Source organism: Hippopotamus amphibius, chromosome 16, assembly GCF_030028045.1.
Source record: "Hippopotamus amphibius kiboko isolate mHipAmp2 chromosome 16, mHipAmp2.hap2, whole genome shotgun sequence".
Taxonomy (NCBI): Eukaryota; Metazoa; Chordata; class Mammalia; order Artiodactyla; family Hippopotamidae; genus Hippopotamus; species Hippopotamus amphibius.
Genome location: NC_080201.1, coordinates 19,403,853 through 19,428,559, shown reverse-complemented (window position 1 = coordinate 19,428,559; position 24,707 = coordinate 19,403,853). Strand labels below are relative to the sequence as shown.

The following is a 24,707-nucleotide window of genomic DNA, read 5'->3' as shown; positions in this document are numbered from 1 at the left end:
TCTGAGGCAGGACCCGAACGCCCAGGGAGTGGAGGCCGCGGCCTTTACTCTCAGGTCGCAGCGCCCTGGCACTCGCCCTTTCTCCCTTGCCGCCCGCCTAGCACGACGCCCGACCCGGTTTCCCGCGGAGAAGGCCCGCCGCACTTCCGTTGGGCGGGACTTCCGGCCGCCCCACCCCCTCGAGGAGGCTCTCCCGGGCCGCCGCTCACCAAGCTTCCAGAGAGCAGGGGCGTAGCAAGTGCGCGCGCGTGTGAGTGGTGGGGAGTCACAACGTGAAGGAGACATCCTCTCATCTCACAGCTCCCTGTGTAAAGGGCTTTCGTTGCTCAGAGGGGTGTTCGTCCGAAGGAGTTAGGAGAACGGGCTATGGGGTCGCTGAGGCCGGTCTTGTTTTCTGATAAAACTATACATTTGAAATATTTGTCTTTAAAATTGTATTAGTTCTAACAAATAGTGATGGTGCTGAGATGCCCATAGCTAAAATCTGCATGTGCCTTAAATTCATTAAAGGCTGTAAGAAAAAATATTTTAAGCTAGTTCTAATATAACAAGACATTTCTATGATAAGTAACTTTGAAATAGCAAACCAGAAATAATGAACTCACTTAGAAATGGATAGCCTGTATTCTCTGAGACTGTTTCCTTCGTCCCTCCACCTCACCTCCCCAAAGAACAAGACTACATTATTACAAATGAGAAAAATGTTTATTAAGGAAACAACAGTTCTCACTTAGCAGAACTTTATAGACTAGAGCACATCCTGAAGGCAATTACAGTTTCAATCATTAACACATTGTAGGGTGCTTATTCTACAACTGGAAAGTTGCTGATGTTTGTGACATGCCACTATAAATGTAAGTATTATTAAAAATTACGAATTGTTTGGTGATTATTTTGATAACCTCTTGAGCAGCAGCTCCTGCAAGAAAAAAGGAGAAAAGCAAATCTTTGAGAAAGGTAAATTTCAAGAGTTATATAAAAATATTCAAATCTGTAAGAAAACCTTTCCTTTCCAAAACCAAAGATGTTTAAAAGTAATCCAAAATAGACATAACTTACTGAGTCATATCAAAACAAAGAACTACAATTTTAACTATGTTATTAAAGGAAACAAAAATTTTGTTCTAGACAATCACACCTTGGGATATTATGGCATAGTTTAAAAGAAAGAAGTATTTCTAATTATGGTGGTTTAAAAAGATTGGCAAAATATATTATGCAAGAAAAAGTCAAAACAGTTGTATGGATGATTGCACTTTTTTTAAAGGCTAAATATAGGCAGAAAAGATTCTCAAAGGATACCCTTCTGTTGCATTTGAATTTTACCCTGTGCATGTTTTATAATAAAAAGGGGATAAAGCATATTTTTAATTTGGAAAGGATCTATATTAAATACTGCCAGACTGCTATACTCAATAAGTCTAAGCATATAGTAACAGTATATAGTATGTCTAAGTATATAGTGACAGTATAAGTGTTAAAGTTACTATTCAAAACAAAACAAACAATAGAAAACAAAAACTACCAAGAAAATTTTTTATCTTTTATAATCTGAAGCTTCCACTTTCACATTCACTGATTAATGAAATTTGAATGTACTATGTACACATGTACTATGTACCAGATACTGTCCCAGGCACTAGGGATATAGCAGGGAACAAAAGAAAAAAATCCTTGTCCTCATGGATCTTACTTTTCAGTAGTGAGGGAGAGAGAATTTACAAATAAGTAAAATGTCAAGTGACTAAGTGTTAAGGAGAAAAAGCAAGGAAGGGGGATATGAGTGCAAGAGGAGGGACTGTTTTAAATTAGGGAATCAGGGATGGCCTCACATTTAAACAAACAGCTGAAAGAAATGACTTGTGCAGAATGATTATAGAATGCACGTGTTATAGACCGACTGCATGTCCTCAAAAATTCATGTTAAAGCCTTAAGGCCCAATGTGACCAAATTTGGAGATGGAGTTGGAGTCTTTGGGAGGTAATTAGGTATTTGAGGTCTTGGGGGGTGGGGCCCCCATGATGGGAGTAGTATCCTTATAAGAAGAGACACCAGAGAGCTCGTGTTCCATCCATCCTCACCTTCCTGCACAAAGAGGTTATGGCACACAGCAAGATGGTGACTGCCTACAACCCACGAAGAGAGGCCACACCAGAAACCAACTATGCTGGCCCTGACCTCAAACTTCCAGCCCCCAAGAAGTCTTATGAAAGAGATGCTATTGTTGAGTTGGGTAGATTTTAGACATGCAGGCAACAGGCAGATTTAAGACAAACAGGCCCAGAGTGGGGTAAAGATTCAAGGAGCAGGAAATGAAAGGGCATGACTAGGGGAAAAGCAAGTAACTTGAAAAAACCAAGGCCAGAAAGGCTGGGTAAAACCATAATACACAATGTTTTAAATGTCAAATGAAAGACCTCTGGATTTGTTTTCTGAGGACTACTATAATGTATATGTGTGTACTGGCAGGTCAGAGGGTTAGTTAAGTGTGAGACACAATCAGAGCTATGCTTTAGAAAGATTAATTACTTTTCAGGAGCTTAAAATGGACTGGAGTGGGAGACATGGAAAGCAGGGAGACCGGTTTGGGGGCTACCAAAATAACCTAAACTCAATATAATATTGTGCTTCACTGACCTCCCGAGATAAAACAGCTAGGAAAACAAAAGTTCATAACAGTACTATATAACAACAGGTGACGGTCTTCTCATCTCTGGAACTCACCCCCTAAGAATGCAGCAATGGTGTGTGGTTCAGCAGCTCCGTATCGGCAACTACAGGAAAGGATAGAGACATGAAGATAGATTAGCCTTATGACAGGACACTATTGTCTCTTACATTCCCTAAAAAAATACTCACAATTCATGGACATAATCATCTTTCACCATTACAGAGAATCCATATTCCTGAAGGAAGCCAGTGAGACAAGACTTCAACTTTCCTATATCTTCTTCAACTTGATAGTTAGATACCCCTAAAATATATATATGTAAATTAATTTTCATTAAAATATGATTCAAAATTATTGGCTATCTCCTTTATTTAATCCAGTTTTAGGTGTTCTAGTCAAAACAGTAAGGTGTAAAACTGAAATAAGAACAAAAATAATGGAAAGTATGAGACCAATTATTTGCAATTATCACAAACCTGTAACAATCAAAGAAACCATCAAAAATCTATTAAAAATTTGAGTTTGACAAATATGCTTTGTTCAGTGCTCCATACCCAGTATCTAGAAGAGTATCTGGCATGTAGTGGTGCTCAATAATTATTCGATAGAATTGAATGAATGAGAAAGTAATGTCCTATTTATACCCTTTATAAAAATGATGGTGTTTATACCCATTTCCAGGAGATTAAATGACACTGAGGACATAAAGCTATAATAATAGGTAACAATTATGGAGCATTAATAGATGCTGGACATTGTTCTAAACACCATCTATATATTAATTCATTTATTCCTCACAACAACTCTATGAAGCAGGTAGGCACTATTATTATCTTCATTTTACAGATGAAGAAACTGAGGCACAGACAAAGTTACTTGCCCGAGTTACTTAACTCATAAGTGGCAAAACTGCAACATGAGCACAGGCAGTTCTTAACGATTAAACTATGATGTCTCCAAAGGTAAGCTATTATTATTATTATTACTACTGGAAGGAAAAATGTAGTTGCCATAACATCCAGGTATTATTAAACCCCTCTAGCTTATTTTATTTTTTAACCCCTCTAATTTAAAAACTATCATCACTCCTCCTTCTCAAAATAGTAGCCTCTACCCTTTATTGAGTACTTAAAAAAAGCGAGGCAGTGTATTAAGTGATTTTCATGCATCATGTATCTAACCCTTGCAATCTAATAGAGTAGTTAGTATCACCATTTCATACCGAGAGAACTGAGACTTGGAGGGAAAGAGTGACTCACCCAAGATCAAGAGATAGTAAGTGATAAAACTTGAATTTGAACCCTAGGTTTAACTCCAAAGCCTGTGCTCTATGTAATAGCTAATCTCCCGTGATGGCTCCCCAATGAACACCTCTTTGTGCCCTCATGTGGTCCCCCTTCCACTCTTAATCTAAGCTGGCCCTGTGAAGCCAACAGAACATTACATAAGTGATGCCATGTGACTTCCAAGGCCAAGTCATAAAAAACCTTGTACCTTCCACCTGGGTCTTTTGGAATGTTAACTCTGGGCAAGGCAGGTACTATGTAAGAAATCTAGGACTGCCATTGCTTAAAAGGAAGCCCCAGCTAGCCATGCGGAGAGAGATGCCTGACCAGTGCCCCCACCTCCAACAGTTCCAGACAGCCCAACTAAAATGTCACACATGTAAATGAGTATGTCTTCTTGGATGATTCCAGCCCCAGGCGTCATGCAACTCCATGAGATTCCCTTTCCCCAGTGAGAACTGCCTAACTGAGTCTAGCCAATCCACAAAGTCACAAGAATAATTGATTGTTTTAAACTACTAAATTTGGGGATGGTTTGTTATGCAAGAGATAACCAAAAATACATTCTAAGCAAACAATACAAATAAAGCAATACATATTTAGTGTTTATTCTTTTTTCTTTTCAGGTAAACTCGCTCATTAAGATAACTCAGTGGATACTACATCAGTTGGGGCAACAGGCTTTATGACACACCCAGAATGTGCTGCTATGCAATAATCCTGCACAATTAAAATTATCATCTTAATAAAGATATCCTGGGCAACTGAAGACCTTTGAGCATATGCCAATTCCCCAATTACTACATTTACAGATAAAAAAAATAGATACTGAGCAAAGAAACATCTTCAGAGTTTTGAGTTCAGAAGTCACTGGCATACTTCTTGTGGCTTTCCCATTCCACTAAATCAAATTCACTGTGAGTCTCAGAAGTAAACTACAGAAATTGACAGGAAAAAATGTTTATCCTATACGCAATCAACCAACAGTCCCCTGTGTTGAATCACACACTCTTTGCAATTGGTTACACTTAAAAAACAAATGGTATTTCTTCACTGAGATGAATCAAGTGTAAATTGTTTACAGTGTGAATTCAAGCATCACTACTGTAAACACCCCAAGAATCCTTTAAGATTTCATTCTATTTAAGTATTTATTTAAGATTTTATTGGGAATTTCCTGGTTGTCCAGTGGTTAGGACTTGGAGCTTTCAATGCCACGGCCTGGGTTCAATCCCTGGTCCAGGAACTAAGATCCCACAAGCTGTGCTGTGTGGCCAAAAAAAAAAAAAAAAAGATTTTATCGTATTTGATAATTTGCTTGCTATTCTTACCTGGATATCTACCATGTTGTTTATGAAATCTATCAACAGCCCGTAACATTAAGTATAATACTATCTCATTATCTGGATTGTCCATGCTGGAAACTGAAAGGAAAAAAATTTCAGTATAATTTGGGTAATTCATGACATAAAAACAAGGACTGAATTTACTATATACTCAAGTTTCAGAATACAAGGCAATTCTGTCACAAAATTTAAATATTTTGTGACAATAAAATAGAAAATAAGTAACAGTAAAATAAAGGGAGATACGTTATTGAGATAAAACCCAATGGTCTTATGGACTATTAGCTATGGTCACATAAGTTCTACTAAAGTAGTAACATGCTGATTTTAGCTTTTCTACATATCACATAATTTACTCAGTGACCTAAATATGATTTTATGTATTTATATATTGTTTTATATTTTGAAATTATGACTTCTTGGACAGGTTTATAGAATAAAATTTATAGTATAAATATTTACATTATCACCATACACTCTACTATACATTCTGTTATACACAAAATACTTATATCCTTAAAATTAATTAACGGGCTTCCCTGGTGGTGCAGTGGTTAAGAATCTGCCTGCCAATGCAGGGCACATGGGTTCGAGCCCTGGTCTGGGAAGATCCCACATGCTGCGAAGCTACTAAGCCCCTGTGCTGCAACTACTGAGCCTGCACTCTAGAACCCACGAGCCACAACTACTGAGCCCACGTGCCACAACTTACTGAAGCCCGTGCACCTAGAGCCCATGCTCTGTAACAAGACAAGCCACTGCAATAAGAAGCCCATGCACTGCAACGAAGAGTAGCCCCCTGCTCTCCTCTACTAGAGAAAGCCCACGTGCAGCAACGAAGACCCAATGCAGCCAATAAATTAATTAATAACCTAGCATCAAAAGGTTATTACTTACTAATTTCATCCTTGTTAACTGTACTCAAGCCATATTCTTCAGCTAAGGATCGACATCTCACCACTCGAAGAAATGCAGAATTGCTGCCTGAACACAGGAAAGACATTATGGAGGTAAATGGTTAAGATGCATGAATATCCCAATTAAGAACAGGAAATTTTGTGTATCCTCTTTACAAACACGGAAATATGAAGAAGAGGCTCTAATGGTTAGCAGAGATGGCACTAGAACATAAGTCATCTTAAATTCATATCCTTGGCATTACAACCAGTTCAGCACTGACTATATAGGTGATGGCACTTCTCTGAGTCTGATTTTCTCAGTAAAATGAAGATATATTGTTTACCTTTGAGTTGTTCTGTGGATCAGAAGTGCAACTGTGTAAAGTACATACCTAACAGAATGCCTGATAGGGCTCAATGAATAGTAGTTTTATCATTATTATGGATAAGCAGTCCTGAAGGAGAGTGTTACATATATATAGTGCTCTGGGTATATGTGAGGCTTTAAAAAAAACAAAAAACAAAAATACTTTGTATTATGGAAATTTTCAAATATATCCCAATAGAGAGACCAGAAGAATAAACTCTCAAATACCCAACACATCCATCTTTTAATCTGGTATCATATAATCTAGTAGAACAAACACTAATGCATAAACAAGGTGTAAGATTAGTAGTGTAATAAAACATTAAAATTAAGCCTAAACAAACATTGTTGAAGAGTCTTAAAATGGATAATTTGGATAAATATATTTTAATGATGGGTAACACACAAAATATAGACTTTTACAGAAACTAGGGGTCATAGCTACAGGGAAAAATCCTCAGATGGCATGTAAAACAGATTTTATTCCTCTTAAACTAACTCTTAAATGCTCTGGGCCTACTCAGGAGTTATCAAGAAGACCCCAAGAGCCTATCTACTCTGAAACTAGGTGGCAAAATTCCTAATTCTATCACAGTCCTTTAACACTGATCAATGTTAGTATTTAAACCAATACTGTCAAGGTACATGTGACCCAAGACTTCATACCCAAAGTCCTCAGATAAAACTTTCCCAAGTTATGCAAAATTAATAAACTGAAAATAATTCTGTATTACTGATAATTTTCAATTAATTGATCTTCACGTCTTTTTAGCACTGCCATAGATAGATATGCTCTATCTCTGACCAGTCTTAGAATACCCTCTCCATTTATTATGAGGAAAAAAAAAAATATTACCCCATAATTACCTATATTGATACCACTGAGACCATGGAAAATTTTTACTTTCAACCATTTAAAATTGCTGGGAACATTTCCCATGGCACATTTTTATCAAACAAAATAAGGAAATTAAGTCAAGGTGACTTACAGAGTAATTTTAATTCTTTCTCTGAAATGGACTCTGGTGCCTGTAAAGAGATAAATGCAGATTTTGCTCCAGTATAAAAGAAGATTAACAGAGGGTGCAGCACAAAGCCAATCACTATGACAGGCCTTCTCATTAGGCAGGCAAGTGAGAGACCCCTCTAAAGAAGCTGTGAGCCAGTGCCACACCCTCTCTCTAAGCCTCTGGCTGGCGTAATGTGATGTGATCAGGCCTACATGGAGCTGTACTGTCCATCAAAGGCAGTGTGCCCAGCAGCTTACCTGGCCTATAGACTGAAGCAATTTGGCAACATGATTACCCACAGCAGCAGCATCTTTCTTTGCTTTTTCACGGTAACTGGAAAAGAACAACAAAAAGCTACTATTAACAAATATTTAAATTACCAAATTTAAATATTACCATGAAGCAAAGAAAAAATGTCTTTCCCTTTCATGAAAAAATACTGATCTGGCAACATATGAAATGTGACAATGCCACAGAAATGCTACCAGCAGCACCTGTTAGTGGTTGGTGATGGATTCGTGAACTCCACTAATAACCTAGGCTCCCTCAGTAATTAACAGCACCTAACTGAAAAACTGCCCTCCTAGACAGATCCATGATCCATGCTTCTCTGACAGAGGACCTAACAAAATAAGTTGCAAAAGAACATGATTAACCTCCTTAAAGTCAAGTCCAAGCAAAGTTAAGTACTTCAAAACCGTCCATTTACAAATTCACGTAGAACTTCTCTTTAAGTCTATTTATATTTTCGCCCTCTAAAGATGATCAGTGTTAAGCTGACTACCTCTGATATGAGGTCATACATCTTTCTATCCTCAATTGATTTTTCCCAAACTTTAAGTAGTTGAACTTTTAGGCTAAGGCAACAAAGATTTGTTAGAGAATGACTGAGAGAGCTTCTCTGTGTGACATTATCTGACCCATGAAGAAACAAGGCCAGTGGCCCTGGGTTCATCAGCACCATGCCTGAACTGCACAAGGGTAATATCCATTGAGACCTGTTCTTATGACAGTCTATCTGGGTTCAGCTAGTGATACCTGGGTAGCAGGTGTCTATCTATAATCATGAACTCTTTAAATTATGAAACATTACTGATAAAAAATTCATCAAAACTAAAGACTTCAAAGTTTTAACTTACAGATAAAAGACAGTATAGGGCCATGGTTGAGTATAGAGCTGGGTTTCATGGATTCAAATCTTGGTTTTGACATTTACCAGTTGTCTGACCCTGAATAAATTACCTCTTCTATGCCTTAGTTTTCTTACCTGTAAAACTGGAACAATAATAGTATCTCTCTCATAGGGTTGTTGTGAATATTAAATTAGTTAATACATAGAACAGTTCATAGCACAGAGTTAAGTGCTCAAATGTTAGGTTTTATCTTGAAATATGAAAGAAAAAAATCTGACCCCCCGGGGTATGTGGAAACTCTCTATACTTCCTGCCTAATTTTGCTGTGAACCTAAAACTATTCTTAAAAATAAAAAATATATATTTTAAAAATCTGCCCCCTAAGTTTTTTAGCTTATTTTTAAAGTGATGAGATTATAACAGACTTCAATTTGATTTCTGATTTCTGGTAGACTGATAAAATATGTTCATCTCTAATATAAACAGATTAATGTTTCTGTTACATAGTTTGAAAACAGGTGACTTACACATTTTGCAGCTTTATATATTTGCCTGAATCTGCAATCATATCAGGAATTGTGCCTCGAACTGGTAAATTTCCTTGACCCTCTTTGGCCACAAATTCCTTTAAGGCCCGAGCTAAAATCCAAAATGTTGGAGTCTAAAAAAAGCAAAAAAATATTAGTATCAAGTGACATTTGAATTTGACCCAATGGTTAGGGTGGCACTATTTTTACTTTTGTTGTTGTTGTTACCTGTTTGGTGATATTTATACAGCGATCGTCATTAAATATATCTTCAATACTGCTTGGGATCTAACAAAGGAACACGAAACATTTATTTACACTAAGAATTTACCCACTTTTATTTTCACTGCAATTTTCCAAACAAGTTCAAATACAAACTTCTGATTTGTTTAGACTTTTATTAAGAATCACCCCCAGATGGAGATTTGTTGGGGAAAGAGAGAATGGAAAAAAGTCCCCTCCTGCCCACTGCTGCTAGCATTAAAGACTGACCTATTCTCTCATATCATAAATGGAGTAAAGAAGAAGCCTAAGTAAATCTTTTTATAGTTATATTCGAAGACAGAACAAAGATTACAGGCATTAATACCAAGCTAGATGTGTAGTCCTTCATGCTTTTCCATCTTGTCAAAAATCTGAAACGCTTACAGCCTAATTAGTGACTGCTGAAAGAAACAACCACTCCGACAAAAACGAGATAGTTAAATTAAGGACTTTTAATGCTAGCAAGAACATCATATATTAATAGAAACAATACAGAAATTGTAGGTTTTGATTCTACTATTGTGTGGAGAAAAGAAATTTCTTACTGATAATTCCTAACTGGTTTCTCTGCTTCCACTCCCAGTCCCTATAGTCTTTCGTCCTCACAAGAGCCAGAATAATTTTTTTAGAAATATAAACCAGGTCACACCATTCCCTTGCTCAAAACACTTCAGTGGCCTGCAATGCCTTTATGATCAGGCCCTTTCTGCCTCTCCATACTTAAATCCCTCCCACCACGTTCCCCCTTGTTCACTTCATTCCAATCACTGTGGCTTTCATACTGATCCTTGAACAAATGCCAAGTATCATCCCACTTCCAGGCCTTTGCACATGTCCTTCCTCAACCTGAAAATCTCGTCCTCCAGAACGCTGCATGACACTGCACTTAGGCTTCTGGTTAAACACATCTCTTTGAGACTCTCCCTGGCTCCTCCTGATCCCAGACCTCCTCTTCCCCATCATGCTCTACCCCTTTGTTCTGCTCTAATTTTGTTCATAGCACCTGGTACATTTGTCTGTTTGCTTAGTTCACTGTCCCCCAACCATGAGAACCTTGTTTGTTTTTAACTGGGGTAAATTTTACATTCAGTGAAATGCATATATCTCAAATGTACAATTCAATGTTTTTTGATATCTATGTACATACTTCTAACCATCACCCCAACTAAGACATAGAAAATTTTCATCACCCCAGAAAACTGTGTGATTCAGAGAGCACACACTTTTAATCACTCAGCAACACTACTTCATTGTCTCCAAAAAGTATTAGGAAAGCTGAAGCACTCAGGAAAGCGTACGTGCTTTCCTAACTTGAAAGGCAGCATTTTTTTCCTGTTTTAAATTGTAAGAAAATTCTGGGAATTCTCTGGTGGTCCAGCAGTTAGGACTCCATGCTCTCACTGCTGAGGGCCCAGGTTCAATCCCTGTCAAGGAACTAAGATCCCACAAGCTATGTGGTGCAGCCAAAAAATAAATAAATAAAAGATTAAAAAAATTATAAGAAAATTCTAACTTAAACTGCCAGTTGTATTATTCCATAGTTCCCCAAAAAACTCACTGGCCAGACTTCAAAAACAAAACAACAAAATAAAGGGCATCTAAACTGGGTTATCCTCCAAGTAATTCTTAAGGTATATAACTTCATTAAGAACATCTTCCAATATATTCAAATAATTCCTGTCAAAAGCAAAATCGGGGTAAGATTTAACTTTTCAGGCAACACTATTTTGGACCAGCAAAATACCACCTTCATTATATAATTCCTACCCCCAAACTCTTACTATTCACAAATGATGTACTTCAAAAAATTAATTGGGACTTCCCTGGTGGTGCAGTGGTTAAGAATCTGCCTGCCAATGCAGGGCACATGGGTTCAATCCCTGGGCTGGGAAGATCCCACATGCTCTGGAGCAACTAAGCCTGTACGCCACAACTACTGAGCCCGCATGCCTAGAGCCCATGCTCCCCAACAAGCCACCGCACTGAGAAGCCTGCGCACCAGAATGAAGAGTAGCCCCTGCTCACCACAACTAGATAAAGCCCGCATGCAGCAACGAAGACCCAATGCAGCCAAAACTAACTAAATAAATAACAAAAACAATCTATATGAATCATTGTATCAATTATATACTGAAGCACTGACATCCATTTTTTAAAATAAATTTATTTATTTACTTAATTTATTTATTGGCTGGGGGAATCTTCCCAGAGCAGGGCTCGAACCCATGTCCCCTGCATTGGCAGGCGGATTCTTAACCACTGCGCAACCTAGAAAGTTGATATGCATTTTAACAAGGACAATACAGAAACTTATTAAAAGAAGATTCGAGCTATAGTATAGATATTAATTTCTAACCAACTATACAATTTGAGAAATATTAGGTTAAATCTAAAATCAACTATTTCACCTATGAGGACTTTAGAAAACACCTGTCATTTGTGAATACTGCAGCAGCTCTTAATACCTGAGTTGTGTTTAGTGCTGTGTTCACATTTTTAACAGCTTCTTCAAAATTCTCTTCATCTTCCAGAACCCCATTTTCATTCTTTAGAATTCCTATTAAAATAGAAATTGATTAGCAAACAACAGCCCTTTTCTTTTCTCTCCCCTCTCCCTCCCAACATTACGAAAATAACCTTGTCAGATTCTGAAGGGAGGATCGGAATCTGAACCTTAGGAAGGAATATGGCTAATCATTAGTCACTCTTAAAACTACACAAGTGGCACCTTAACCTCCCCTGAGGAGAAATCTAATAAACATTAGCTTCAAGCAATCTGCCTTTCAAACTTTATACAACATTTAATCACATCCTGGGACTTCCCTGGTGGTCCAGGGTTAAGACTCTGTGCTTCCAATGCCGGGGGTGCAAGTTCAATCCCTTGTCAGGGAACTAAGATCCCACGTGCTGTGCAGTGTGGCCAAGAAATTTTTAAAAATGAATAAATAAGTAAATAATTTTTTTTTAATTCACATCCCATATTACCTTGTCTAATCAAATCTCTGAAGTCTTCTTTTTCTTTATATGTTTTAGGTATTCGTCCATTTGTCTAAATTGGGTTAAAAAAATTGTATATCTAGTTGTAAAAACTCAAAATATGGAAATTGAAAGTCCAGCTTCCCCCCATCCATAGGAGACTTCCTCAGCAAATCTATACCTCAGTGAAATCAGCTGACTTGATAGAAAACAGAAACTGTGGCCAGTTTCAGAATGACATTTGTTCAAATTTCATTTTGTTAATAAAAATGTCAGAATCAAAAGAGAAACTGCTAGATTTAAACTGAAAAGTGCACAGGGAGATCAGCTTGATGCTCTGTGAAGACCTAAAGAGGTGGGATAGGGAGGATGGGAGGGAGGCTCAAGACGGAGGAGATATGGGGATATATGCATACATATAGCTGATTCACTTTGTTGTACAGTGGAAACTAACACAATACTGTAAAGCAATTATACTCTAATAAAGAGAAATAAATAAATAATAAAATTAAAAACAAACAAACATCTGAAAAGCGCCCACCTGCCCTATAACCACATAAGGAAAAAAATCAATCTTCCACCCCCTCCAATGAAATTCTTTACAATAAACTGAAAAAACAGTCACATATGGAATTTCTTTTCTCAAGAAAGGACGTACTTCACTATACCACTGTGCTAAATACTTAGCTATGATCACAATCCATGGAGTGTGGCTATGGTCCTAAAAATAAAAGAATCAAAGAAAATATCAGTATTAGTTAACATTAATTAGTTAACATTTATTTTTCACTACACCATATCATTGTCAACAAATTCAACAATATTTATTCAATTCAATTATTCAACAATGTTTATATCTCTCAGTATATGTGGAATAAAGAATGGAGGAAAATGAACTGGGTTAATAAAAATTGCTTTACAAAGTTTTTGGAAGCAGCGTCCAATTTAATCCTAATAAGACAGGTATATACTATGATTGTTCCCATTTTACCATTAAGAAAACAGTCTCAGAGACTGCCACCCAAAAGTAAAGCTCAAGTATCTTGATTTCAGATACCAATCCTAGACTAAGGAAAAGGGATCTTTTCTGTGTTTTCTGATGAACCAAATACCTGCATTTTAATAAATGTGTAGGCAGGAAAATATATATATAAAATATATATGCCTTAAATTACATGGCCTGTTATAAACATCATTATTTCTATAATGAAATATGCAGTTGCCTTGGTAATTCTCAAACACTAAAAATAAGTTTCAAGAGGAGTCAATTTCAACAAACACCACCCCAAATTCAAATTATTTAAAAAAGCACATCTATTTGTTTAGGAAAGAGCCATGAAGAGGGCTCCTGGGATATGTTAATATCCAATTTCTTGACCTGGGTGTTGATTACACAGATATGTTCAGTTAATGTACTTTTCTTCAATAAAAAAGTTTTTAAATTCTGGGGAAAGATAGATTTGTTTAAAACAAATCAGGTATAATGTTGTTATTATAAGACCTGGATAACAGAAATATGGAGGTTTATAGTATTTCCTCACTTTGTAATTCAAAAACCTTAGGTTAAAAACAAAGTTTTAAGTATACCTATAAATGGAAGGTCACACACACTACCAACCTTTTTTTCCATATGATCCAAATCATAAGACTGAAAATGTTCTCTCAGTTCAGGAAATGGCTTATCCAGTCGTAGATCCTCTAATGCATTATCTGGATGAGATTCTATTACTGTGAAACAAATAATCCCCCAAAATAAACTTACTTCTTTAGTGATACTGCTGGCAATACATATATTATAGGAACTTAGGAAATCTTTAATTTTTAAATGGGCACAGGGCCTACAGCTTTTTCTCACTGTTTTGTTCATTACTGAGTTAAATTTACATATATGTATAAATTTATATTTTACTACATGCACAAATTGTAAGTGGGCTACAGTTTTAATAAAAGTAAAACCAAGATTCTTTTAGTGCAGAATTTTCTTATTGCAATTGAAAAAGATCAAAACGGGTAAGATGTGTGTTCAGACAGCACCCAACAACCTACCCTTCCTCCTCCTGTGGTCTTCAACAGACAGCATCGCCATCTACCTAGACCTCTTTTCCCTAGAAGTATGATGGTCTTCCTCAACTTCGAGCTTCCTCAGCCCAGTATCAGTCACTCCCCATATCCTGATGTCACTTTGTACACAGCTCTCCATATAGGGGAGTGTGGGGAAGTGTGTAATTTCAGTGAGCGTTTAGAGCTAGGCTCCGTTCTGTCACTTGCTAGCTGTGTGACCTTAGGCAAATAACTTAATCTCTCTATGCCTCAGCCGCCTTATCTGTAAAAAGCAGATAAAACAGTATCTACTTCATAAGGATTTTGGAAAGATTAAATGAAATAATCCACATAAAGGCAGACACACAGCTAGCCATATTAACCTTCATTACCATCTACTCCTCTTCCTTATCCTTGCAACATCAGCCCTCAGTCTGGGGCTCTCTCCCTGTCTCTCTGTCTCTGTCTCTCTCTCACCTAGACCACTGAAAATCTCTTAAAAGCAACTCTCGCCTCCAATCTTTGCCCCTTCAAATCCATTCATTCTCCACCGGACCCATTTAAAACAAAATGTTCATCTTGTCACTCTCCTACTTACACCTCTTAAATGACCCAGCACCACTGCCAAAAGCTTATCCTCAAAAGCTACTCCCTAACTGCCCAAGCAGATACCACTCTTCAGTGATGCTACCAATGCCAATGACCATCATTACATTAGCAGAGTGCCTGGCTGAGAGCAAAGCAGGAGTGCTGAATGAAAATTTTACGATGATTTAAGATTAAAATTTTCTAAATAAAGTGAATTGAGCTGATGCAAGCCTGCCTATGAATGACTTCAGTCTCCTATTAACACTGTTTCCTTGGAAGAGTAGTTAGGTTAATGCCTTGCTTCTTGTGTGCAATTACACCTGAACTGGAGGAGCCTAAGGCCTGTATGAGAAGGGAATAGAAACCTAGTGGGGAAAAGGTGGCATATCCTTTCTGTGTCCGTGTGACCCACATACCTTGGCTCTCGCCTGTGGCAGACAAACATACCCTATGTAGGTGAGAGGGCAAAAAAAGCTAGGTACCTGCATAGCTGCTGGGCCTCCTAATAAGATGAAGAAGCTGCACCTGTTGTAACTCCTGCTTTGTATCCTTCTATAATGCTAAGTAAAGGAAATATGAAGATTAAAGCCTACTGATTCTGACTGCCACTTTGAACCTGTAACCAAAGTTGTGCAGCTACAAATTTACTTTGTGATTTAAAATTGACTTTCTAAATTGTCAAGCTCCTAAAATTATAGCTAAAGCAACCAACAGGAAGCCCCATATGTGCAACAGTTTTACCTGGATGTTCTTTTATAATGATCCTCATATAACCAACTAGTCCATATGTCCTACAGATCAAAAGAGGGATTTGGGAATTCCAGAGGACATCTGCTAAACGTAGTAATGTACTGTAAAAGAAGACACAATAGATAAGAATATAAGCAAATGGATACGTGAAAATGCCTTAAAGCAACTTGCTTACTAAATAATAAATGCAAAGATATATCTATTGCATTTACATTTATATCAGCATATTTACATAAAGATATGCTGAAAAGCAACAATTCCACAAGGTTGCAGTCTCAAAGAAAGCATATCTTTTGTACTGGAGAGACATGAAAAACTTGTCTTTTGTATTAGGGAGAATGTTACTGAAAGACATTTCCTAAACATTTCCATATTAAGGAAGAAAATATTTATAAAACCTTTGTAGACATCCCTAAGCACGCCCTATAATTAACTCTAACTAGTTTTCTCTTCACTAAAAAAATAACCAATGTTCAATTTAACTGTTCTAAATATATTTTGTTAGACGTTCCACATCTCCATATTTTTCTCTTCCCTATCTTTTTAATGCTGGAGATCTATAAGCACTTCTAAGTAAAGGTTTCGATGGAGTTTAAGAATTTTAAAGATCATAGACTCTGCAGAGAAAACAAAACTATGCAAATCTAATGAGATTAAAATAAAAACAAATTAACTTAAAAATTTACCTTTCAGGAAGCTGAGTTGCAACCACAATGGTAAACCTACAGAAAAATGAAGGATCATTGTCTAGAAGGCTTTCTGGACTCTAAATAGGACAGAGGAAAGAAAATCCAACAATTTCAAAATCATATTAAACATGACAGAAACAGTTAAGCTATTTTGTAACAAGTGAGGCAAATGCTAGACTCCAAATGTTAAAATAATTCAACTCTCAACAGAAATATACAAAGATTCAAAATTCTAAGTTCCTAGGGCTCTGAATTACTAAAAACTTATACTTGTGCACAGAAATAGTAATGTATATACATATATACCTCTTCCACAAAACTCCCAGAGACATCGTTATTTAATTCTTGTAAGAATTCCATGGCAGCTTGAGCTCGGTTCTTTTTAAAAACAAAGCATTTGACTTGAATTAGAAAAAAATTTGGTTAAAACGTAACCCCCTAATTTACAGATCAGGCAAACACACTGTAAAACAACCCAAATTCCATGCACAGATATGGCAATTCTGCTTTTCATAGTATTTAAACTGAGACTAAACCAGGATATTACTTAAAACAGAGCTAAACCATCACTATTCAGAATTCTTAAATGTTTATATGACTTGCACTCTACTTTTCTGATTAGGCAAATGACCAGAAAACCCTGGGTAGCAGGCAGGGATATTCTGAGTTAAGTTTAGACTTACTCTAACCTCCCACATTTACAATGCTGCACAAGAGAGGTCAATCATTAAAGAAACAGTCATTTCTATTCAGAATACAATACGAAGATGACCAATATGGTTTTGTAAGATTTTTAATATGAAATACAAAAGTAAGACACATTCTGACTAACTCTTGGTGAAAAATCTTAACCAAAATACTCCAACCTCTGAACATGAATATCACTCACGATTTAGCTTTAATACATGATACAGTATAAAAACACAAACAGTACTTCTAAGTTCTTAAACTACCAAACATATAAAGATTTACAAGATCAGAAAAAAATGATAATTAACTTTTTTCTCAGAGAAATAATAAGCTCTTTTAAAGTATAGCTTTTCAAACAATCAAAACATAGTGTCATCACTAGATGTTCAAATACAACTATATTCTTTAACAAACTGATTTTTTACCTTGCCAATACTGCTTCTCTGAAGGAAAAAACTAAAATAGAATTAAAAAAATTAATGGCTTCTTTGACTATAAAGAAAAGGTTATTTGTAATATCAGGTACATTTCATTCATAGTTTAAAACAAATTATATTTTAGTTTCAGACTGTAACAGCCTTCCTGGAGGAAGAAAGCTGGATGAAACTTGTAACCAAAGATAGGCTAATAAATCAATGTTTCCCAAAGTGTGTACCACAGAATATGAATTTCGCAAAATGTTCTGAGAGAAAAGGTTCCCTGGCTTTAAAAAGTTGGGAGACACCATGTTACATTCTCTCTTGGAAATTCATAATATACATAATACCCATGATATTAAAGGTTTATACTAAAGAAATATTTAATTTCATTTGACCCACTTCCCAAACTCATTTGACCACAGAATCCACTTGCCCATTTACCAGCTATTAGCATTCCCTAGAACCAAAGTTCCACAGACCACACTTGGGAAATGCTATACTGAACAGTCTGCTTTTGCAGGTAACTATAACAGATTTATTCAGGCTTCCTCCCACATACACCCTTGTGTCATGTCCCAAGGCCGAGATCTGAGCCTGCTAATCAGAGTCAGGGTGCCCTTGGAGCACAAGCTCAGTGGCTCCATAAGAGAAAGAAACCTTATTCTTATTACATCCTGCTCTAACCAACCAACTGAGCAAAGATAAAAGGACTTTTTCTTTACAGATACTAATAAAAGGGCTGTGTTGTAGATAGTGAACTTGTACTACCACCCAGAGAAAAGATAACAAAGCTCAGTATGAACCAAATTCTGATTTCCCTTGTATTTACTCATTGTTGTTATTTACTGACAAATATAATGAGAGATTCCAGACTCCAAGTCCCTGAAAAGGCAAGCATGAAATCCACACTGGGGAATGCTCTGAGGATCTAAATATGATCATCTTTAAAGAATGATATACAGGGACTTCCCTGGTGGCATAGTGGATAAGAATCTGCCTGCCAATGCAGGGGACACAGGTTTGATCCCTGGTCCGGGAAGATCCCACATGCCGCGGAGCAACTAAGCCCATGTGCCACAACTAGAGCCTGCGAGCCACAACTATTGAGCCTGAGAGCCTCAACTACTGAAGCCTGTGCACCTAGAGCCCATGCTCTGCAACAAGAGAAGCCACCGCAATGAGAAGCCCATGCACTGCAATGAAGAGTAGTCCCCCGCCTGCCACAACTAGAGAAAGCCTGCGCGCAGCAATGAAGACCCAACGCAGCCAAAAACCAAAACCAAAACAAACAAACAAAAGAATGATACACAGGCCATCTTTTAAACAGCATTTTTCCACAATGAAGAGTGGCCCCCGCTCTCTGCAAATACGGAAGGCCTGCGTGCAGCAGCGAAGACCCAATACAGCCAATAAATAAATAAATAAATAAATTTTAAATTGTACCAAAAAAATTTAAAAAAACCCAGCATTTTTATAGAGACAGTGTAGTGTAGAAAGAATATACCTGGACTAAGCTTAGAAGACACCACAAACAAAAGCTAGCTTTTATTATCCTTATAATCCAAAAATACAATTATTATTATTATTATTTTTTTAAATTTTATTGGCTGTGTTGGGTCTTTTTTTGCGTGGGCTTTCTTTTTAGTTGCAGTGAGTGGGAGCTACTCTTCGTTGTGGTGCGCAGGCTCCTCATTGCCGTGGCTTCTCTTTTTGCAGAGCACAGGCTCTAGGTGTGTGGGCTTCAGTAGTTGCAGCACATGGGCTCAATAGTTGTGGCTCACTGGCTCTAAAGTGCAGGCTCAATAGTTGTGACGCACGGGCTTAGTTGCTCCAAGGCATGTGGGATCTTCCTGGAGCAGGGATCGAACCCGTGTCCCCTGCATTGGCAGGTGGATTCTCAACCACTGAGCCACCTTCGAAGCCCCCCAAAATATAATTATTGTTAATTATATACTAACATCTAGGAATTAATATTAGGACTTCGGAAGGATACAGATTTCACAAAAAAGGAATAATGACTACCCTTTTGCATTAGTCACAAAAATAAAGACAGTTAATGATGGGTATCTTTTACTAATAGCCTATTTGTCAGACACTGTGCTAGCACTTTACTGTATTAACTCACTTCATGCTTGCCATGATCCTAAGCACAGGGATTGTTTCCACTTGAAACTCAAGTCACCCTGATTGAGGAGTTGAAGCTGCGAGTTAGGCCTTGCTCTCCCATGTGAATTCACTGCCTTCCCTAACATGCATGTATTTGAAAAAAATAGAACATACTTATTTCCAGCATCTTCTCCGCTGACCTGATTTCCATCAATAATTGTAAATGAACCAATACCTGGGAGACAAAACAGTCAGTCAGGAATATATATTTGCAGTTCAAAACGTTAAAGAAGTAAATTTACAACCATAATAAAACTCTAATACCTGGCAGTACCAAGTTTTTAAGAATTTCAGTTCCTGTGGCTGTTGCATTTATTAGGCAAACATGAGCAGATTCTAAAGCCTCTTGCCCATGATCACCCCACAACCTACAAAAGAAGACACAAATTTAACATTTTTAAAACTTTTATGAAAATGCAACTTTATTTGAATGGTGATCTTTGATCTTTGGAGTGTTCTTGTATAGCATAACTGATGTGACAACCATGGCAAACGTGAGACAGGAACAGCAGGAGGTGTTATGGGGATTATATAGCTGAATAACCTGATGCCTGGCATGGTTGAGGGGGCGTCAAATCAGAACTAGAAACTTGGTCTTACAGCTCCTAGTCCGTTACTCTTTTCAAGCCAGATAACTTACAGAACAGAAAGTCTTTATATTCATTAACATTAGAGAAGTACCTTAGATTGATTGATTATTCTTTTTTTTGGCTGCACCTGGCTGCACCATCTAGCATGTGAGCCATGCGGGATCTCAGTTCTCCCACCAGGGACTGAACCCGCGCCCCTTGCAGTGGAAGTGTAGAATCTTAATCACTGGACCACCAGGGAAGTCCTGAGAAGTACCTTAGATTTAAAACCTATTACTCTCTATTTCATTTCCCCTTAAGTTATAGGGATCCAGTTTATTTAAGACCTTGACATAGGATTTATCACCGTGACATCTGCAAGAGTGAGAAAAGATGAAAAACTGAATTTTCATCCGAAAAGCCTTCACACTGACTTCTACAGGAGTGCTTTAGAATGTAATTCCCAAAGAACATTCTAACAGCATGATTAATAAATGTATACATTAACAAAAAGAAAGATGTAATAAGGATTAGAAATATATGTTATAACCTGAAAAATATGTTATCTCCTGTCACACCAGCATATCATCATCAGGGCAAGGTACGTGATCTAACAGGCATCATGACAGCTGGGCCAATCTGGTTACCCATGCCCAGAAAGCCTATTAACTAATGTATCTTTTCTTGTCAGTATAGGAACTAGTATAGGGGGAACCCAAATCATCAGAAAAATTTCACAGCCTGAAGGACTGATAGACTTTAAGGTACTTTCCCTGTCACCTGATCTAAAGCAGATTTCCTCTTATTATGTAGCCCATATGTCCTCCAGGGCATATCACAACTGTAGCTGCCTCACTTGGTTTTCTATTTGCTGAATATCCATCTCTCCATCCCACTCTAAGCTCCGTAAGGGCCCAGACCACTCCCCCTGTTCACCACTGGAGCCCCAATGCCTGAAATAGTACCCTGCCCAGGTTAAGTGATCACTGAATAGCTGTCAAATGCATGGAGGAACAGCCTGGAAGAAGCAGACAGGCTGGAAATGTTTTTTTCTATGAAAGTAGGGCACACAGAAGACACCAGACATATTTGCTTGATAGATACTCAGGCATTTGGAGAGTGAGCCTAAGAGAATACTGGTGTATCTCTGGGTTCAAGAAAGGGCCCAAACAAGAAATCACTCCTCTCTATTCTCTTGCTGGCCTAAGGAAAGCAGGGCCTGTTGACTGCTAGCTGGCTGCAGAGCTTTGCTTGTAACTGCTTCCCTCTGACACTTCAAAACCAACAAACAGTTCTCACTACGAAAGGTAAAGTTTCGTCCTTAAATGGACTGGACTCAGCAAAAACTCTCTTTTGTCACAGTCACTTAGTAATCTAAAATATCTTCTCAGCTCTGTTATGTATGGTTATATCTGCATTCGAAATACAAGGACCTCCAAGAATTTACAAGAGAACACAGGTTGGTTACAAGGGCTCTGCCACCTTGATTCTCACCCCAGAAGCTTGGGAGCAGCTAGTACCAGCTTTGCAAAAGCCAGAAGGGCCTGAGTTTAAATCCTGGTTCAAATACGTGGGAGACTCTGGGCAGGTTATCAAACTTCTCTAAGACTCAGCTTCCCCATCTATAAAGCAGAGAGAATATCTGCCTTCAGGGCTGCTCTCAGAATTGAGTGCACAAAAGCCCCTAACACAGCACTAAGCTGTACGTGCAAATGGGCTCCAGTCTTCAGGGACACATTGTAACTTCTAGCTTGGGGGCTCCAGATAAGGGGGGGGGGCAAACACCTGTGTTACTTCTGCTGCCTTAACACACAGAAGATGCTCAGTAAATAAGGAATGGGGAGTGTTAGGAGAAAAGACATGGGACAGGAGGTAGTCAAGGACCAACCGGATGGCTTAGACCTGCAGCGTCCATAGACCTGCAGTGTCCATTAAGGCAGCCATTAGCCACATGTGGCCACTGGGCACTATAAATAAGGCTAGTCCCAGCTGAGATGTGCTAGAAGTGCTTGTACGCTGGATTTCAAGGACAGAATGGAAAAATGTAAAATATCTCTAATAACTTTTAATACTGATTAGTGCGTTGAAATGGGAATATTTTGGATACACTCGGTTAAATAAACTGCATTATTAAAATTATTTTTACCTATTTATTTTTCCTTTTTTTAATGTGGCTACTAAAAATATATATAACACAGGTGGTTCACATAAGGCTAGCATTATATTCCTACTGGACAGCGTCGGTTTAGAACAATACCTAACACTCGGTGCTGCTCGCAGCGGCCAGGATGGGGTATTCCCGATCCTCTCATTCTCCAAAACGAGGAGCCTGAGCACAGGGCGGCGGAACCGGCAGCCGCCCCGGTGACCCAGCTGACGCTGGGACGGTGCAGCTCGACCTGCACACCGCGTGGCGGGCGGGAGGGCGCGCCCCTCGGGGAAGGCGAGTCCCGGCCCTCGAGAAGCACCGCCGGCCCCAGGCCGGAACCCCGAGCGCCAGCCACACGGCCCGGCCCAGCCCGGTGGGAGGCCTGAGGGAGGCCCAGCCGCGCCGCCCGCTCGCTTAGGCCCGGCCCGGACGCAGAGGAACCCGCTGGCCCGCCCGACTCGGTGAGCCCTGGCTCACCTCAGCTGCCTGTCGTACTTCTGCTCCTTAAGCAGCTTCCCCGTCTGCGCCATGGCCGCGCCCGCCGCGCGGAGAACGGCCAGGCCACTACAGAGAACCGCCACCGCCTCCAAGAGCGCGCAGGCGCACTGACCGCCCTTTCGCCGCCGCTGCCTCCTGCGCGCTGCCCACAGGGGGCGCCGCCACTGCCCTGCGCACGCGTCCCCAGCACGCGCCGAGTGTGAGGCCAAATCTCAGACTGGGGGTGGTGGTCCCGTCTTCCCCAGCGCACCAGAACCTGTAGTCGCCAGTCCGTGACTTTGTACGCTTGGTAGTTGTGGGGAACTCAGGCTTTGGAGGCAGATTTAGATTTTAACCACTTATTGGTTGTGAAATCTGCTCTTTACCTTTCAAATCCTCAGTTTGTTCCTCTGTGCAATGGGGATAAATGAGCCTCCGTCACCGAGTTCTGTTAGCCTCCGATGAGATTTTGAATACACAGAACAAAACTCACAAAAAATCCTGCCTGAATAATAACTTTCACTATTATGATCATTATTTTTCACCCATTTCTTCCATCCTCTCATGCAACAAGCCCACACTGAGCGCCTGTTTCCAACTACAAACCTAGATGGTCCTGGCTGCAGAGGAAAAGAGGAATAAGTCTGGGGTTCTGTCTTGGGGGAGTTCACTGTCCCAAGACAGGAGAGGGACAGTAAACGAGTACTCGCTAGACAGTGTGACCCTCCTGTAGGTAGAGGGAAGCTGGGGAGCTGAGAGGTGGGCAGAGGAACCCCACCCACTCCCCCTCTCCAGGAATGCTTCACGTGGCATGGGCAAGGTAGAATGTTTTAAGCAGAAGGAACAGCAGGTATCAACCCCATGTGGCAGAGAAGGCATGACAGGCTGAGGCACTAAATTTTGGTGTGGTGTGGAGTTAGGTGAAGGGTAGGGAGTGGTCAGGGGAAGTTTGAGAGACAGCAGGAGCCAGGTGGTGAGGACTGAGAACATAAAAGCAAGGAGGAATTTAAAGCCCTCCACTTCCTGAAAAGGACCATCCCTGTGGGGATGGGTGCCAAGGAAGGGGGTTACCCCATGAGGAAGGGAGAGAGAGAGGGGGCTGGAGGGACATGAGGATTCCTTCCTCTCTATCTCCCAGACTCTACAAGCATCTTTAGGTTAATAATTACCTGAAATAAGGTGAAAATGAGCACAGATCTCCACCCCAACCCACCCTGGGATGGGAATAGGGGAAGGGGCACAGTTTGACAGTAATGATGCAGCAGTGATGGATATAATTCCCCCAGGTGATGTCTCCAGGATCAGGTGGGGCACACCCTCTCATGACTTCCCTGGCCCCTACCTAGCACCCATGGAACACAACTGATGGGAAACAGAGGCATGAGACGCTCCCAGCTTGTCATGTGTTTATGTTGTCACGTGTCCTCCAATTGGACAGGTGAAATATAAGGGATAATAAAATACACCCAGGGAATGTGGGAAGGTCAAAAGGCGACAGGTGAGAGTTCAGTGCAATCATGGACTGCATGAATGAAAACATTTGGCAGAGGGGAGTCATACTGCCTATGAAGAAATATATGATTTTGAAAAAGGTTTGTGTTGATGCTCTCCCATAAAAAATACACTTCAGTGTATTAGTTTCCTAGAGCTGCTGTAACAAAGTACCACTATCTGGTGCAAACTACAGAAA

The 24,707-nt window shown here is 39.2% G+C and overlaps 1 protein-coding gene across 2 annotated transcripts; it reads right to left on the bottom strand.

Annotated features, from left to right (window-relative positions):
• Positions 1-601: 601 nt before the first annotated feature.
• Positions 602-23,155, bottom strand: NAE1 (NEDD8 activating enzyme E1 subunit 1). Of its 2 annotated transcripts, XM_057711044.1 has the most exons (20): positions 23,018-23,140; positions 20,087-20,190; positions 19,937-19,997; positions 17,663-17,693; positions 16,854-16,925; positions 16,545-16,624; positions 15,850-15,959; positions 14,099-14,208; positions 13,139-13,201; positions 12,490-12,553; positions 11,970-12,061; positions 9,469-9,528; positions 9,241-9,374; positions 7,838-7,913; positions 7,560-7,599; positions 6,202-6,288; positions 5,290-5,382; positions 2,861-2,975; positions 2,726-2,775; positions 602-919 (listed from the first exon to the last, which is right to left on the bottom strand). In XM_057711044.1, exons 1-20 carry the CDS (start codon positions 23,068-23,070, stop codon positions 810-812), a joined length of 1,605 nt encoding a protein of 534 aa, XP_057567027.1. In that variant the 5' UTR covers positions 23,071-23,140; the 3' UTR covers positions 602-809. The 2 variants fall into 2 exon arrangements, with proteins under 2 accessions (XP_057567027.1, XP_057567028.1); XM_057711045.1 differs by lacking the exon at positions 20,087-20,190 and having other exon boundaries at positions 23,018-23,155.
• Positions 23,156-24,707: the final 1,552 nt, after the last annotated feature.